General features: G+C 36.4%; 1 protein-coding gene across 2 annotated transcripts in view; it reads right to left on the bottom strand.

Annotated features, from left to right (window-relative positions):
- Positions 1 to 19,056, bottom strand: part of GLRA2 (glycine receptor alpha 2) — a 180,349-nt gene extending 161,293 nt beyond the window's left edge. For both annotated transcript variants that reach the window (XM_059158385.1, XM_059158386.1), the window contains exons 1-2: positions 18,467 to 19,056; positions 16,148 to 16,281 (exon numbers count right to left, since the gene is read on the bottom strand). In XM_059158385.1, coding sequence (XP_059014368.1) covers positions 16,148 to 16,281; positions 18,467 to 18,534 — 202 coding nt within the window. In that variant the 5' untranslated portion in view covers positions 18,535 to 19,056. The remainder of the gene's footprint in view (positions 1 to 16,147; positions 16,282 to 18,466) is intronic.
- Between the last annotated feature and the right edge of the window lie 401 nt (positions 19,057 to 19,457).

Here is a 19,457-nt window from a genome sequence, read left to right as displayed (position 1 = left end):
AAAATCCAATGGTCTATTTCCTCACCTCTTTCTATACAACATTCCTGCTGCACTTGGCATGGTTGATTTCCTAATTCACAAAACTCTCTTTTCCTTTAACCTTAGTGACTACACCTTTCCCTGGTTCTTTTCCAGACTTGCTGATGACTGCTTCTCAGTGCTCCTGACTGAGTCCTTCTCTTCCCCCACTCCCTCAGTGTCCGTGTGCATGCAAGCTTCATCCTATGACTCTTCTCTATGCTTTCTGCACTTTGGCACTGAGCGATCTTAGTCGATTCTATTACATTCTCATGACTCTCATTCTTACATTTCTAGCCCAGCATCTCTTCTTGGCTTCAAATTAACATTTTTAACTACAGGTTAGATAGCTCTGTGTGGATTTGTAGCAGTCCTCTCAAAAACGTGCCCAAAGCTGAACTCTTATGATCTTCCTCCCTCTGCATCTTCTTTCCTTTATATCTCCTCTTTGGGTAAACAAAATCACGATCTGATCAGCTGCCTAACCTGGAAACTTGAGTCAAACACTGTGCTTTCTCTTGTACCCTCTATATTTTTTTTTCTAATGCAAAATTGGCTTTAAATTTATTTTGTTAATCTGGTTTCTGCTTTCTAATCCCATTGTCACTGCCTAAGCCTAAACCTTCACTGTTTCTCTCTTGTGGGTGATTGTCATGGGACCTTGGTTTCCCCTTTTTCTAGTAAATCATTTGAAATGTATCTTGAGTTGTCTTCTTAGAAACCACATTTAATTATGTACCTTCTCTGTTTAAAAACCTTGTAGCCTTCCTGTTACCTATGGTTGGACTTAAATGCTGTAATATTCTCCTTAATACTCTGGCCCTAACTTCATTCTCTAACCCCATCTTCTATGAACCCCCCCCCCTTTTTACTTCCTCTAGGTATACTCATCTTTTGCTATCCCCCAATCTAGCCATTTTCTTTCTGGACATCGAGAGTTCCCTATCTGAAATTTGCTTTTTAATTCATTGAATATCTACTCATCTTTCAATACCTAATTCCTCAAACATCACCTCTTTTAGGAAGCCTAGAGCTACTTTTTTTTCTCCTCTGTAGACTGACCTCTCACATATAAAGGACTCTCCAAAGAAATATGAAGATTATCATTAGTAGTAGGTGCCTTAGTTGGGCTTCCTAGGCTTTGTGAAAATTTTTTTGTCCATTGCCTCATAATCTGGGAGAATCCTATGCCTTAAAAGCCTTTCTTAGATTTTTGATGAAGCTGGAAGATGAGGCTCAAAAGAGAATTTTAGAGGAAAATCAACAACAAACTCGGTGGTTGGAAGGAGTTATGGGCTATAACCTTGAAGGGAATCTGATAGTACTTTACCAATTGGAACTTACTGGTAATTCAGGTGTGTCCAATGTTCACAGTGAGTATCATTTGGGTACATTGATTTTATTTACTAAACACTGCAGACATTGAGTATAAAGTTGTCTCAGGCCGGTGGATGTTATTTCGGTATGTTTGATGCCACCATACATTCCTGTTCAGAACTGGGCATGGAAAATAAAGCTTTTTATACATGGGATATTGACCCTGGAATAGTGGTAAAATAGAAGGAGGTGGGCTAGAAAGGTTGGAGGCTAGATGCTGGTAAATTAAAAATTCTCCTTTTAATTCTCCTCTATTCGGTGCCTAGCACAGTGACAAATGCACAAAGAATGCTTGATATGTATCTATATGTGAGTGAATCCACTAACTCAACATTAAACATTTATTAAGCTCCTGTAAAGACAGGAAATGCATAAAAACCTGAGACTTCAAAGATAAATTAGACTTACCCTGAAACAGAAAGGGGAGCAGTTACATTAAAAATAAATTCAATGTGAGCGCACTTTCTCTCTCTCTTTCTGTCCTCCCCCAGTCAAATAAATAATAAATCTTTAAAAATACATTCAACAACGTATTCCAGATTGAGTGTCTTTATCTTCATTCTTTAAATGATGACCTACATTCTACTCCATCTTAGGTTTTCTCTATCTGGAAAGGTAGTGTTGGTCTACGTCGCGTCTGGCAGCAAAATAACTTTGTCCTTCCCCCTAAATAAGAAAAATGGTAAACAAAATTCCAGCCATCTTCCATTCTGAGAAATGCATAAGGAGTCAGATGAGATAATGTATGGGGGGAAAGTTCATGCATTTAAAAAATCACAACTCTTACCAGATAATAATTTATTATTTTAGTTCAATGGTTCACACCCAACTTTGTTTTATTACAGATTCTATGAATAAAGATTGGTATTATAAGTTTTTCTCTTCATTCGATAAATGTTTATTGGCCTGACCTACTGTCAGATATTGCAGGTACAGTGGAGAATGAGATAAGCCCAATCTCTGGCCTCCTTGAACCAGTCTAGGAGGGAAAGAGACCGGGAAGCCGCCAATCACAATAAAGATTATAGACTGAGCATGAAGGACAGGTTGGAGTTAGGTAGTTGAAAAGAGGCTTTCTAGAAGAAATGGTATGGATGCTGAGGTTGTAGGATGCATGGGCATTAGGCTGCTGGAAAGGCAGGCACAGAGAAGGTAAATGAAAGTCCAGAGCACCACAGATAAAAGGTTGGAGGAACAAGCAACAGCACTGAGGCTGGAACAGAGTGGGAGGGCAGGGCTGGAAATGTGGAATGGTCATGTTGAAATGGACAATATTGATTCTCCACCCAGATTCCTTTGTTTCCATTTATCATTTTGTGCCTCTTACCTCAGTGTGCTTTTGCACACTGAGAACATGTGGCCTTTCATAGAGGACTGTCCTAGGGCTACTGGGGGTCACTTTGCCCACATGAAAAGAGATAGAAGCATTTGGGACATTTACTCTCCCCACCCACCTACATGCACCCTGAGGGCAGTCTTTACTCATTAACTAACAGAGGGGAATATGAAAAGCCAGGTCTTTTGCCTCTGGTCAGGAAAACCCTGGGATGCAGCTTATACTGAAGAGTTTCCCCGGAAACTCTGGGGATCAGGTTGACCCCGCCTTCTGTTGGACTTTGCCTGAGATCACATCCGTATGGGGTTCCCCCCATTCTTTTCTGACTTTATCACTCTCTTTTCTGTCTCTCCTGCTCACTTAATAAATTACTTGCACAGAAGGCCTGCTTCTCAGAAATCTAACCTCAGATAGTTGTAGTCAAAAATCTAACCATGAAGATCTTTATAAGCCATGTGCAGGTGTGTAAGGAAGTGATAAGTCCCAGGAGAATTTCAAGAGTTGTGAGAGGCCTGGAACATAGAGGATACTAGTATTTTGAGCTCTGCACTCTCTTGGATGACAGCTCAGCTTGCTTTTCCTGTGCATTCAGATAAAGATATAGCCAATCAGGCACCCCAGAGCAGCTGCACTATGAATTTTCTAAAAAAAGTATAGGAGTTTATTTCTGATCTTAGCTTGCCTTTAGAATCTATTTATTATCCATTCTCTATTTCTTTGCCTTCTTTGCACCTGCCACAGCAGTAAATAACTTTTTTCAAAGGTGTCATTTTGCAATTTATATGGTATATTTCACGATGTCACTGATGGGCACTTTTTGTTAGTGCCCTCAACTGTGTTGCTCTCGCTGAAGCAGATAATTTATTCTGACATTTATACAAAAAGTTAGACACTGAGGGATACCCACTCATTTGAGACTTTACATATACACAGTTTATTATGGCCCATAGTGTTAGCACCTGGGGCCAGATTCTTATATAATGATGTTCTTTTAATGTATAGAGGAATGAGAAAGGTCCCATGGCGGAGGAATCATAACTCAATCATGGAAGCTTCACGTGTCAATCCACTTCCGCCAAGCTCCGCGAAGATTCCTTCACCCAAGCTGTTTTTCTGTTAACTGTACATTGACACCTCTTAAATGAACTCAGTTGGGGTGAGTGGGTGCTATGGAAGATGCTTCACCCAGGGGCCCTATGCAAACCTGGTAGGCAGGAAATAAAAAATGTGCGTGTAATTATGCTGTTCGCTGAGTCTGTCTCACAAGTAGAAATGTGGAATTTCTTCCTTGCAATAACTGTGTTCTCTTGCTGAGGAAATCCTTTTTAAAATGGGCTTTAGGATATTTGCCCCAAGTCACAAATTCATACACTTTCCTGAAAGCCCAGAATTTTTAAACTTGGTTGGCATCAGGAGATCTATGGAACAGGAAGCCACCTGTTGGGTTTTAAGTGGGAATATCTGTTCAGAAGATTTGAATAAAGGATGAGCTTAAATGAGTCATATGTGCCTAATAAACAAATGTGAATATTAGAAATGTAGGTGGTACTTGGGGGGAAATAAAAGGAACATGTATTCCAAACTTGGGTAATTCCTCCTATCTTTGGAGAGCTGGAAAAAATAGGCTTGCTAATATAGGATTAATTTGGTAAGGATTAGGTTGAGTATGCCGCTGGTCACAGAGTGGTCACTAACTCTAGATAACAAAATAGGAATATTCCAGAGAAAATAAATACTGAATAGTATAGCAGCTTTGTTGCTAACAAGCTATGATCTCAAATTTTAAAAGAAGCAGAGTGGCATTTTATCTATCAAAAATCCTCCTGAAAAAAAAAAAATGGACATTTTGGTGCCAGTTTTCCTAAGAAATGGCATTGGGCCTATGTGACATTTCCTTTCAAAGAGGCATGATCTCTTCTTAAATTTTTTTATTTGGGGAAGATACTATATACTTCATTTTGAAAGCAAATCTCAGAATACTGGAGAAAATGTTATCTTCTTCTTCGTATTTCCTGACTTCTGTAACTAAGGATTCACCAAAGCCTTCTCCTCAGTCTCATAATATCTAATGCAACTGTCTGCCTCCTGGAAATGGAGAAGCAGCAGTGACATCAGGAGCAAATGATAATAAGGAATCAAGGAATCTGAGTCAGGCACCCAGGCTATATGAAACCAAATTTAAGAGTAAGCAAACTGTGTAGGCTGAAGAACTTCATTAATCTTCACTCAGTTAGTCTCCAAGGTGTTGTATATCTAAGACTGCCAACCCTCACTCACCAGAAAAGCTTAAAAATTGGTATGGCATTATCTGTGGGTTGTACAGTGGAATGTCAGCAGTGCCAGTGCCCTCACTGTGGATACATTGAAGCAGTGTTTCAAATGAAGTACTAATCTCATACAGAATGTGTAGTGGCTCCATCATCAATGTATCTTCATCTACTGTATGAAATAAAGGACATGGATCAGGAGCCATTGGTTAAATCTAAGGTAGCTTTAATACTTCCCAACCCCTACTTTTTTCTCTATATCCTCCTAAGATCTTGGAGTAAGAAACAAGAAGAAAAAAGTCATACTTGGGCATTTGACAAACTCTCAGAGAAAGCATGGGGGAAGAACTAGTAATAAAGATATATGTGTATATATTGTATATATGTAATATGTATATTACATATTACATATATAATATATAAATACATATACTACATATATACATATATATGTAATATATACAATATATAAAAATATATATTTAAAATAAATATATATATACCTTTATATATAATAATATAATATATAAATATATATAATTTTTCAAGACATTTAGTGATTATTTCAGACATTTCTTTCGCATCATCTTTATTGAAAACCATTTTCAATAGTTTTTCCTGGGAATTCACATATGTAAGTATGAAACATGATTAATTTTGAGAAGACTAATATAGAATATATTTTACTGCTAAAAAATGAAGACCTTGATTATAAATCTACACAAGTTATTTAAGATAAATCTTGCATAATTTCAATTTTTTAAATGTGAGTTTTTTTTAGTATGGATTCAAATTTGAAAAATTTCATTTCAAGGAGGTGATGGGAAAAACTTCTAAATAAACAGTTGGATGGAAATTATATAACCATAAGATTTATCTATCTTGGAAAACTGCCTGAAAGAGAAGATGGCAATCCAAAAGGAAATCCCTCATACAGGCATAAAACTTTGTCATAGCCTGCTGAAGAAATGTCTTTAGTTCAAGGTTATTATTTTTTTAATTAAATTAATTTCTTTATTTTCAGAAAAACGGTATTCATTATTTTTTCACCACACCCAGTGCTCCATGCAATCCGTGCCCTCTATAATACCCACCACCTGGTACGCCAACCTCCCACCCCCACCCCCCCCGCCACAAGGTTAAAAGTCACTTGTTTAAATGTGCATTGGTCATTCAGCATTCAAGAATCATAAAGACTAAAACAGATGATTATCAGATCAAAGTATTTTGCTGTATTGACTAATGTAGTTTCTTTTGTCTTCGATGTTTGTTATTTTCAAAATGCCTCTGTTTGCTCATTTATTCATGTAAATGAAGCAGGAGATAAATAGCCTGCAATAATATTTTAACAGTAGAGTAATTCTCTTGTGGCAGCAGAATGCTAATGTTGACCATGTATCAAAATGAAAGCCACATTTACTGAATGTAGAGGCCTTCTCACTCTTATGGATATTATCTTTCCAGCAGAGCATAATAGGTTTCCCATCATCATCAACAATTTTCAGAGCAAAAAAAAAATCATTTAGATTTATGGATTTTACCAAGACCACATTTTCCAAAAGGTATTCCATGAAACCCCAGTTCCCCAGAATGTTACTCATTTAAGAAATCCATGATCAAATAAAAAGTATAGGATAAGCACCTATGTAAAAAAAAGTTTTAAAAATATTTGTGTATTTTTACTGCAAGTTTTCTCTAAACTTTTAATATGTTAGTGGATATTGGGACTCTCTCAGAGGATGCTTTGCAAAATTTCACATTCTTATTTATTAAAAATATCCATTTTTCCATTTTAAACCTTTTATCTGAGAACATTTTGTGGGACTAATGTTTTGAGAAACATTTTTGGCCAGATGCTGAACTAAAGAAACATGGCAGCTGCTTTTCCCAGAAGCAGCCTCTGTACGTGAATTTGCTACCACCAAACTAAATGCAAGACAAAAATGTAAATGGCTTATTTCTTCAGTAATCCCCTTGTAAGTTTCCAGAGTCTTTCCATAGAATAATGATCATCCTTGAAATATTGGGAAATGAAATAAGAAATGAGCAACTGGAAAAAAAAATCTGGACAGAATTAATATTTCTCAGAGGAAAGACCAATTCCCTAGGAAAATTGGATGTATCCAAGCTCTTCTGGGGGTGAATTAATAATTTATAAAAGCACATACCACAGAATTTTAATTTAGAATGTAAAGACCAGGGACTATCAATGTTGGAAGTGACAAAGACATCTTGCCCCAAGTCCTTTATTTTTGGAGGTGACAAAAATGAATCCTAGAAAGGTTAGGTGGTGTGCTCCAGGTTACAGCTGACAAAACTAGAATTACAACCAGTCCTCATGAATCTCAGTTTACTTTTTTTTTTTTTCCACCTGTGGTATTTTACCCCCCTTTATTTAGTAAAGCAATCCCTGGCATAGAGTATCTTGGGGAAAATACTATAAGAAAGATATTATCCTTCAAACACAAGGGCAAAATTTTCTCATTCTGGTCTTAAAGTGCTGAAGGTGTGAGGAGTTATGAATTTGTCCAAGTGAATATTTTAAGATCCCATCATTCAGCAATTCTGGAGAGGTAGAGCTGGGGCAGTGTGGGGCCCAGGTATGTGCTTTTTAAACAGGACTCAGGTGGCTCTGGAACAGGTGCTCTGAAAAGCATTGTTTGAGGAAGACATCACATAGTCTATACAACACTGAAGTACTAAAACCAGAGTTAACGCAAAGGAAAAAGTTAGAATATAAGAATTCCACTGTGAGTATTTCACACTGTATTTATTAAGTACATTTAATGAGTTGTTACAGTGTGGTTTGCCACATGTGTGTATCATTCACTTTTCAGAGACTTTGAGGTTCAAAGCTAAATACATTGACCCCTTGTTTCCTGAATATATTTAGGAGGCCAAAAAATGCTTTTACTAAGAGAAAACCTGGCAAAAGAAATCTCAACTGCATTCTTAAACATGAAGTGGTTCTTAGAAATCAGCATCTCGAAGTATTTAAATGTAAATAAATCAGAAAATGATAGATTATATTATCTTCTATATACACTTGGGTTTGAAAAATAAAAGAAAAATTACATGGCAAAGTGGTTCTGAGATCTTCCTAAAGTGGCAGACTTGCCATGATAAGTAGCTGTATTTTAGGTGTAGTAATCAAACCACCAAGGAGTGCAAAACAAGCAACTGTTCCTTCAGCTTTGCCACTTCTCTACCTCCACCTAATCTTTTCTTCCTCTGACTCTCTACTGCTCTGTGTAGAACAGAAGAGCACAGAGGGAAAGCACGTGTCTCAGAAATGCTGCCCCAAAGAGACTTGGTATTAAGTCTTGAGCTCAAATCTAAGCCCACAACACACCCAGCAGAAGGAGCCTGGAGAGGATTGCCATGGGGCTAGTACAACAATACAGTATTGGCAAATGTAGACAAATATTAGATAGACAGGAAACTACATTAATTATTTTCATATACTCTGCAGAAAGCTCTCTCTCTCTCTCTCTCTCTCACACACACACACACACACACACACACACACACATGAATACATACCATTCCATTGATTGCACCTCTTTCAGATGTCTGTTTAGGAGAAGGAACTATCACCTTACATTATCTTCGTCTCTCTTCCCTGCCTTTGAAGGTATCAGTAAATATTGGGATAATTTATCCCAACAATACCCCTCTCTCACTTCCCTTCTTTCCCAAGACTGATAAAGGAAGACTAACTAAACTGATTATCATTTTTGGAGATGTCTGGTCCACCACCTGAAGACTGAGGGAGGTCTTTGCTCTTATGTTGGTTTTGTGTTGTTATCTTCCAGTTCCTGTCCAGAGACACGCTCTTCTCTTTCCTGTTCTTCTCTGCACCTTGGGAAGCTGATGTTTTGAGTCTGCACCTTTGAGCTCCCTTGCTCTCTGACTTCTAATTGGATTTGGCCAATGATACTCCCACAAGAAAATGAAATACAGGAGTAAAGTGAGGTCTAAATATTTATTCTCTAGCTTTCTCCCTGCTAGGACAACACTGATTAACTACATTGCTCCACAGATCTCATTAGGTGGTCTGTCTATATAGCCACATTCTCTACTTTCTGGTGACCATTCCCTCCCTTGCCTCTTCAGGCCTGAAGTACTAAACTCTCTTTTGGGGGATTGGTTTTCCAAACCCTCTCATACCCCATTAAAGTGTGCCATTTCTTTCCTGCAGAGGTCCTGGATGATACAGAATTCAATTTACAAATTATATTCCAGTTTTTAGTGAAGTAAAAACAGACATTTAAAAGCTTGAATTTTTGTTTACCACTGTATACTTAGCAAGTAACATGGCACCTGGCACATAGTAATTACTCACTATTTAAGAGGAACAAACAAATGAATTGTGTTTAGACTGCAATATAAAGATGTAAACCATTATGTGTAATTTTTTTGTGCCCATATAGATGCTCCCTTGCCACAGATTTATTCTGTTGATTTGAAAATGCATGGGCAGACGTAGCTTATTTTTCCTCAAGAAAATATGCCCCCCCTACCATCAGAGAAAAAGAAGAAATCAAAAACAAACTTAGAGGGTACCTGGGTGGCTCAGTCGGTTGGTGTCTGCCTTCAGCTCAGGTGATGATCCCAGGGTTCTGGGATTGAGTCCCGCATTGGACTCCCTGCTCAGTGGGAAACCTGCTTCTCCCTTTCCTGTTCCCCCTGTTTGTGCTCTCTCTCTTTCTCTCTCTCTAATAAATAAATAAAATCTTTTTAAAAAAAGAAAAGAAAACTTAGGCAGTCACATTCGTGGTAATTGCCCATTGTCTTTCCATATTTTGACTTGATCCAGGATTTTGGCCTCTTGGATAAATGTGTTAAGAAAATAGAGACACCATTTGATATACTCGCATTCATAAGGATATGGTGGGTACACAAGCCAGGGCATGAGTCCAAGGCAGTGTCCAGCTTTTCTCTTGTACTTGCTCCATGACCACATTTGATTGGCTAGCCAGACTAGACTCTAAGAGGGTAACCAGTGACTTTATTTTTTTTTTTAAGATTTTATTTATTTATTTGACAGAGAGAGATCACAAGTAGGTAGAAAGGCAGGCAGAGAGAGAGAGGAGGAGGAAACAGGCTCCCTGCCGAGCAGAGAGCCCGATGTGGGACTCGATCCCAGGACCCTGAGATCATGACCTGAGCCGAAGGCAGCGGCTTAACCCACTGAGCCACCCAGGCGCCCACCAGTGACTTTATTTTTAAATGTCCTGCTCACTTAAGAATATCACTTAGAGACCTATTCCTTTTGTGAAGGTCCTTCCTTTAGTGCATTTCACATGGCGAAAAATGTCTGCAATCAGTCACAAGTGTCCAGAGTAGCCCTCTCAAGAAAGAAGTCAGTGAGAAAATGCTGTGTGCCACAGTCAGGACAGCCTCACGGATGTTAACTCCAAAGAGAATCCAGAATGCTTCCAAAGACCTTGTTGTTATGAGGCTTGATCCAACTATATTTCCATTTTTAAGACCCTATTCCAAACATGTATATCCAACATGCCAAAAAAAAAAAAAAATTCAACACTACCAAGAACAAACAAATGATTTTTTTTCACACTCTAAAGCTGATAACCCTAAGAGGACACATTATAATGTCCACTCATTAAGTACCAAGATATCCCAGTATCAATGCTGTTATCTTTTTTTTAATGAAGTCTCTGATTATCAGTAAAATGGACAGAATTGTCCTTCAAGGTGGACAAGCAAGCACTATAGAGATTAGGATAAAATGTTTAAGCTCTTTCATTAATGAAATTAAGGATATAAAGTTACCCAGAATCAACCAAGAAGCAAAACAATACATTCTCAAAAACTAAATTATGAGCTTCCATTTCTATTGCTCATAACTGCCATGTTGTAGAGACCAAATGCTCTCTTCAAAATACTCTAAAATAAAAAATCAATTCTGCATGCTTGTGCAGTGACCCTTGTAAGTGCAATAACTGGACAAGAAATTATATAAGAAATGACAGTCATACATCTTCAGTTAAGTTTAGGGTCCTTCTTTCTAGGACTAAGTAAAATTCGTTCTTTCTTTTCCTTGGTTCATTTAAAAATGAGTCCAAGAAAATAATCAGGGGTGGGATTTGAATGGATAAAGATAATTCCTTCTCACAAATGGCTCCCTCTTTGTTTCATATTTAAGAATATGAAATAGCTCTTTCAGTTTGGAAATCTTCCCACCAATCAAATAAAAGGAGAACCAGCTGAGACACATGACGTCTATGTTCTGATTACTGCAATAGGATTCTAAGGTACTGAACTTTTCTGACTTGTTTTTATACCATAAAAACAATCAAGCAATTATAAGACCCCAACCACCATAAAGGGTTAGCTTTGACAATATATCATCAGTGCTGGTTACAAAATAGAAATGAGGGGCTAGTAATAGGGTCTGATAATTCAGATTATTTGCAATAAACTTAATAGTTATAAACAAATCATTCAGATGCATGATCTCATATGATGCTCAGAACAACTCAAATGCAAAGGTAGAAGAAAAAATAAGGCATGGAAAGGTGAAGATATCTTTTCTCAAAATGGACATGAACTTGGGTTTTCTGAATCCAAGTCTAGGACCCTTTCCACTATATTACTCTGTTACCACGGACTGGAAAACATTTACTTTGCCAGAGCCTATTAGAATATAGACGTCTCCTTCCTGATGTCACTTCATACTACAAGCACCTTGTAGGCCAATAGTAGAAGCCTAGTATATACAAATGTGTTGGTTGGTGTCCATACATCAGAGAAAAGCTAGACTGTGACACAGCCAATGGATTTCAGATGTTCAAAAATCTTCATTAACGTCATTTCTGAACAAAACTGTCATATGTAAATTTCCCTTTGTTACCTTCAGTCTTTCATTTCAATAATACTTTTCTCCTTTTTATCTCCTATTGTCTTATTCTAAAATGGCTGCACTCTTTCTGCAACTTCCTGCACTCAAGTCAAATATTTCTGATACTTGTGAGCATTCTATTCTTTTTCTCAGAAAACATCGTAACATCTGATGCCCACATCTACCAGGGTGATCAAAGAAATGACCATGCTGGGGCTGCATTATCCCTAACTGAGAGAATCACCCTTTCCAAATGTCCCTGCTGGACATTTGTGCTCAAGCCACCCCCTATAGGGATTGGCAAGCACAACATTTGAGCTTGAGCTCCACTTGGCTATAGACAATAAATAGAATTTCCAAGGGAAGAAACCTGAACCTCTAGTTTTTTGAAAGTGGGCCTATTTCTACTTGTATCTGAAACACCTCTTGAGCTGATAACTCCTTAGAAAATGAAGGAAACCATATTGCATGCAAATGTAGGTTTTAATGTCACACATCACACTTTCAAATTTAGGTCTCCAGACATAGAAAAAAATTAGTGTGCATGGCATGCACAAAGAAGTGGAGTGAATAATTATCTCCTGGCATCATCCATTCCAGATCCTATTCCAAAATGAATGCTATAGTGGAACGTATTTATTCACATTGGGATGAAATTTAGGATATAACTCTAATTTTATTTTCAAAGAAAATTTCATTAAAATAGATAAAGGCTTTGTTTCAAGGAGACAGAATCAGAACTAATGTATTTTGCCCAGGTTTGAGCATTTCATTTGGCCTCCTTAAAAGCTTAATGTTTAAAGTGGCATTCTCAAGATGCAATAACACTGACAAAGGAGTATCTGATACGATGATGGAGTAACACCATGATAAATCAACTGACAATGAGACAAATCACCCAAGTGGGGAAAGTGGCCCCTCTGTTGACATAGAATTGATATTTACCATGGTTTCAGAACCAGGTAATTGTGAATGGACTTAGCTTGTGTTTTCATCTGAACTGAAGATTTTGAAAATTTGTGTTTTGACAAGATCTGACCCAGGTCTCTATGGATCTTATAGATGGAATGCAACTGGCAAATCTGACTCATGACTTTGTTTATACACTTGTGCTTCAGCACATCAGAAAAGCTATTTTTTCCCTGTAGTTTCTAAGAATGGCTCTCAATTACAGAGCCTAAGTCTGATTCATTTCTGGTCCCCTTTTCTAGCTTACATCCATTTTCCTTCTTGTGTATATGCCCATTATGACATCTTTCAGAGGCCATCAGGGATATGAAATAGACATGAAATATTTTACTGACTTGAAAGTATACAGGAAAGATCCCTTCCAATAAGAAAAATTATGCGTATGCATTTCCTTTTCCCTTGCCAGCAGCAAGGAAAATAGAGAAGAACTAATATTTAATAAGACATCTAGAAAAGCCATTCCTTGTACCTCAGCCACCCATATTTCACTCTTGCTTTTATTTTTGTGGTCGAATCTTGCCCTTCTGTCCTCCTATTAATTACTATTATTGTTGTTTTCAAAATCATCATCATCATCATGTTTATTGTTTTCATAGCCATTTGGTTTTTAGCATTTACAGCATGCCTGTCACTGTCTAGATACAGTCACATTTCCTAATCATCCTTCATTTCTATCTACTATATAAGATTTCTCATTGGTACATTGCTAATCAACCATAGTAAGTTACAATAAGTCTATAGTGTTCTTCCTAGCCTCCTCACTGTTACAAGTTCCTTATGATCTCTTTTATTTCTTTCTCCTCAGCTCAACTAAGATCATCTTTGCTAGTCACTGTGACCACTGGTTGGTTCCTCAAAAGTTCCCACCCTCAACGTCTACTACAACTAATTGGTCGCACTAATCTTCATAAGTGATCTACATTTTCCTCTCTTTCTTGGTCCTTATATCCTCATTCCAGAGAAAAGATGACTTCTTTTACCTATATTATGTATGTGTGCATATTTGTGTTTGTCTGTGTGTGCATATATATAACTCTCTCTATATATAACTCTGTACACAACCCTCCCCTCTCAGATGCAGTGTTGGGTGGGTTGATAAAACATAAATATGCAAAAGAACCATATTAGACATATGAAGTTTTAATGGGAATACCAAGAAGTGAGAATTATTTTACTCTAAAATAATGGGGAATGTTTTATATCCAGCAAGAGCCAAGATTCCCTGAATAGAGAGAATTGTGGGAGCTGTTATGTAATTAATCTTCTATAACTGGTTCATGTAAACAAAATTTATGAAAGAGGATCAGCGTTCATTGAGGTGGAGAGTTAAAGGGAGTGGGAGACAAAACTCAGTGAAATCCATTCATGTTCGAATCTTAAAGGATATCTACCCCATTTCCCTTTTATAAGTCTTTAAAACATCCTGTGCTCGGGTCTTTAAGCAGTGGAAAAAATCTCAAAAACATGGCCATGCTTTCCTATACTTGATAATCTCTCCATTTATTTATCCTTTAGAATCATGAGAAGTGTTGTTTCCAAAGGGTGACATCCCCAGAAGAATGAGAAAAAAAGCTCTGTGAAACTGATTGCTCATTCTGTGTGGTCATTTAAAGTAGCAAATGACAACATGGGTGTTTGTTTATAACTCTGCATTTTTCTCCACTTTTGAAAGTGACTTCTAGAAAATAATGAATAATAGCTGCTATTAAACAAGATCCACATAAATTTGAAATGATTTTCCATCTCTGGGCCTTCTCTATGAAACCTTCCATGAATAGCTTAACAGGAAATCATCTCTTCATTTGTTGGAATCCTGTAGCATTTTATCTGTACTTTTTCATGTTACTTAACTATTAACTACTTAACTATTTCTGTGTCATAATATATATTACTTTATAAATATTCATGTAACATCCACCCTCCCCACTAAAATTTTTGACGGTAGCACCCAAACCTGTTTCATCTCTCAACTTTTCAATGCATGCAGTAGTTGACTTCCCATATAGTTCAGACTCAGAAGTTGTTGAATGACTAAGTGAATAGATGTAAGAATGAGTGGTCCCATTGAAAGCTCATTCTCAATATGTTGCTCATAGGATTTTATTTCAAATATTGACTTCCAAAGCAATGACTACAAAATTAGTATGAAATGGGATAAGCATGAAAATTGTTTTCAGGAATATCAAGCTTTGAATTTAGTTCTGTTTCTTTTGGAAATACTCTATAAATCATAAATACTTGTTTTGTCAAAATTATGACATAACTCTTTATAAAATGTGCCCTTAGCTGGGTATATTCAGAGTTGTAGCATTTAAAGCTGAAATGAATCTAGAATTTAATTTTCATGCTCATATTTGCCAATAGTAAAAATTAATCAAAACTCAAAGAAAGCAATCCAATTAAGTCGCTAATAAGCAAAACCAAAGCAATGGAATTACAACATAATATCTAGAATATTATAAGATTCTTCTTTTGTAAAATATTATAAGCACTCCACAATGCATTATGTTAAATTACAAGATAAAACGCAATTGTTTAAAATATGTATTTAGAAATTAAAACATCAAAAATAATTCATTCATTAATAATTGGTTCTTATTTAGTATAAAAATAAATCAAAGATAAAAAATAATTTTTACAGGTGATTAGTTACATTTTTATAACATTAAATAAACAAAAATATCAAACTTTTTGGTTTGCTTCCAATTGAACAAAGACAGTATCTACCATCTTTGACATGTGTACTTTACAATTCTGTATTTGTTAATTTTAGATAAACAATTTCAAATAAACTATTAAAATGTTTAAACAAAAGAAAACCAAAAATTTCTGATGTATTCAATTAGAGCCTCTTGCCACAATGTTGAGAAATGAGAGAGGCCTGAAAGTGTGTAAAATGGCATGTTTCATATTGAGATTCAAGCATCACTTTGGGAGTAGGTATTCAAAACGGAAACCAAAGATTTTGAATAATTATTGAATCTTGAATGATTCCTGGTAGACACACATATAAGTCAAATCCATCATTTACTCTTGGAGTCATTTCCAGTCATACTCCCACTTAGGATCAAAAAAGGGAATGTAGCAATAATCTCTGACATTAGTTTTCTTTGTGGAATAGAATACTAATGAGAAAAGTTTTCAAAAGAGGCAAACAATATATAAAATTTAAACTATTAAATTGGCTATCTCAAAATAATGCCAAATGAAATGAATACTACATTATTTTATGATAAAAAGCCCTTAAAAGTTATTTCAGTTTATTCAAACACCTAGATTTCCCATAGGCTTAACATAAATTTAATTGGAGCCTACCTTTAAAATTTGGCCTGATTCTTGCATCGTATCCTGATGTCCTTCCCATTAATTTGTCCAAGAAATCTGAAGGTGATAGGGTCTGCGAAGGTTGTTTTCCAGACCTGGAGTCATGGTCTTTGCAGAAAGCCGTCCTAAACACATCATCAACTTTTTTTAGCAACAATTTCATTCTCGATGCCCGAGAGCTAAGGCTCACAGAATGTTTGACATCATGTTTTGTTAATATATGTGTTATGTTAGTAAGAAGAAAAAGAAAATTAAAAACTCTTTGGTCAACTTCAGAATTTGTACATTCTCTAAAGTTAACTTTAAATGATGAGAGTTAGAAATCCTGAGTCATATCTCCCAGATGTCCAAACTATAGCCATAAAGATGTTTAAGATGATACTACACGCATAGCTTATTTTGTAGATTTTATGGACATATAGTTAAAGCTGTTTCTTTCTAGACTCATCAGAGAAATGAAGATGATAATTTCTAAAATGTGATTGTCTTAAAATCATTCCCCCATGACTCTCAAACAATTCTTCCAGCATTTTAGCCCTTAATATAAATCCTCTACCTTTTACTGGAAATATATAATAAGATGGGCAGAACAAAGTGAACAGTGAACTAATTATTCCATTGCTTATTTTCTCACCTGCTAGATTCTATTCCAGCTATCAACTATTAATAATTTTCAATGCATTGTCTAAAAGAAAGGCTTCACTTGGAAATTTAACTTCATTCTAAAATAGGTCAACAATAAGTGTGTCTGTACTTCTATTATTTTATCAGATGTTATTTATATATTAGCATTTAAACTGTTCACTCTCCAGTAAAATAGTCATGAAAAAGAACTTCTAAATCATTTTCTCTTCTGCATTATCACAAACACTAAATGTGATTGGAAAATTTCTCATATTTTCATTTTCCTTAAAGGGCTTATAAAAAGAGCTTATTTGGTTTGTAGTGAAATGAATACTTTCACAGTACATAGTGGTTGACTGAATGTCTATTTCTTCCCTAAGGCATAATATTTGACAAGCTTTATTTTTAATAGTTTAACAAATAATCTTGTTAATTCTGTCACTGAGAAAACACCACATTTTTGCCAGTTTTTCAAAGTAGTATTAAATGCAAAGTATTAAGTGCAGAGGATTTAAACATTTGGTAGGAGTTAAAAATTGATACAGTCATCTAAAAATACTCACATTCCCATATGCAGATTCATCTGATTAATCAAGTATTATTTAATTATGATGGTGGTGGTGGTGGTGGTGGTGGTGGTGGTGGTAATGAAGGTGATGATGATGATGATGATGGTGATGATGCTTCTAATGAAACCCAGCCTATGGTTTTTCTTAATCATAGTAGGTGTGAGCCTGAAAGGAACATAGTGGGTTTTCCCAGTACTCGTAACATTAGCTATATGTTCCATTTCTCTTGGTTCTGTAAAAAAAAATACCATGAAATCTAGTGAAAATTAAATGAAGAGTCCTACACTTTGTGGTATGAACATCTCCTATCTCTATGCTATCTTAGAACCTCTGCCATTAGGATGGCTATTTCACTTACTGGTAATCATCTGATAATTTGAAGTATAAACTGATTTGACAACTTATAAACTAGGTAGAAAATACACACATGCAAATAATGATTTGCCACTTATTTTAATTATGCACAGTCCATTTCTCATGCAAAGATAAATACAAACATGTCATATTAATTAAATTTTGGTAGGCATTCAGTTTCCAAATATACTGAGCAATGGAACATAGTGGTAAAATGAGATTTTAAATATTTTTGATGTTTCAAGAAATTTCCTGAATTGTAATGCTCATAGTATGCATCTAGTTGCCGAAATACAATAGAAGTTTCAAGTTGACTAAGAATTGGGGTTCTTTTATATTTTATATAAAATGAGCATGCTCCTTGTAAATTAATCCAATCACTTCCACCATATGAGAAGCATTGCATCCAATAACCATTTTAAATGACTTTCAGAGAAATTTGAAAGCAAAAAAAAAAAAATCATCATTATATAGAAATGTAAAGAGCATGCAACTCATTAGACTTCCTTAATATCACATTGCCTGTGAAAATGTGTTGAAATGCATAGAGTGGGGTTATGGATCGTAAAACTTGCCTTTGAAAATTTACCACCCTCCCACCATAATTACGCCTTTTAAAAGAACAAAAGAAATATAACTCTCCTCTTTAAAATTAAAATAATATGGTCCAGGGCATAGAAAAATAGATTAAAATGTATGACACATTCTCTTTCAAACAGTTTTCATGGGGGAAAATATCAGCATGCAAAGTCGTTTCACCTACCTGAAGTGGTTTGTCTCTAAGAAAAATGCAAACAAGGCTGTCAAAATGTTCACTAGCTGCCGGTTCATTCCTGTTTCTGTGATGCTTGTGGAAAATATCTCCGAAATGATTCCAGAAAGAAGCTAGGACAAAGTATCTATTTATTGTCCAGATTCGAAATCTGGCAGGAATCTAGTTTCCTTGAAAATCAAAAAGAGATTTGGGTTTGTACAGTTTGCTGAGAAAAAACAAAAAGTGCCAGTCCTAGGCATCATGGTCAGGTCAAACCGGGGCTCAGGACCATCAGTTAACCGAGGAAAGACAAAGCCTTAGAACTGATGGATTCCCCAGCTGCTTTTCCTGAATAATAAAAATGCCGCTACCTTAATCGCATCACCATGCAAAGGGGGCTGGTGACAATGCCATGCTGGAAGTCGGGTTGCTGTGGCTTTTGTTTTATGTCCTTTCTGTTTAGCAAATCCCTTTTCTCTAGAAAATGTTCTCTTTTTAAAAGAAGTTGTAAATGAGATAGAAGAAAGGACTCTGCGCGCTAGAGTGGGCACAGGGGAAGAGGGCAAAATTGCTGAGATCCTGTGCTGGAATGAGAGCTACAGAAAGACGGGAGACGTGATTTTACCCAGCCTATAAATTTCAGCACTCGGACAGCTCCTAGCTCTGAAGTGCGCATGTTTCCTTTTTCAGTCGCTTGGGGCGGGGGTCGGGGAGAGGCATTCAAGAGGGGACAAGCCTGATGTTCAAAGGCAAAGAGTGGCTTTCTCTTCAGGGGAAGGGTGCTAAAGGGGGATGCGATGACAATCAGGAGAGAACAGACAGGTAGACAGGGAGGGTGAAGAAGATTAGGGTCTGACCCCTAGAAATGAGAGTCTGTTGGTAGGTGGGCGGGACGGGAGTTTGAAGCAGAAGAGGGAATACGGTCAAGAAGTGGGAAAGGGGAATTGGGGGAAGCAGAAAACAGAATCCAGAGTACTGAAATTATAATAGGGGAGTGGGT

The sequence above is a fragment of the Mustela lutreola genome, chromosome X, assembly GCF_030435805.1.
Source record: "Mustela lutreola isolate mMusLut2 chromosome X, mMusLut2.pri, whole genome shotgun sequence".
Classification (NCBI taxonomy): domain Eukaryota; kingdom Metazoa; phylum Chordata; class Mammalia; order Carnivora; family Mustelidae; genus Mustela; species Mustela lutreola.
The sequence above is the reverse complement of the archived record's forward strand: the minus strand, read 5'-3'. Positions and strand labels throughout refer to the sequence as shown.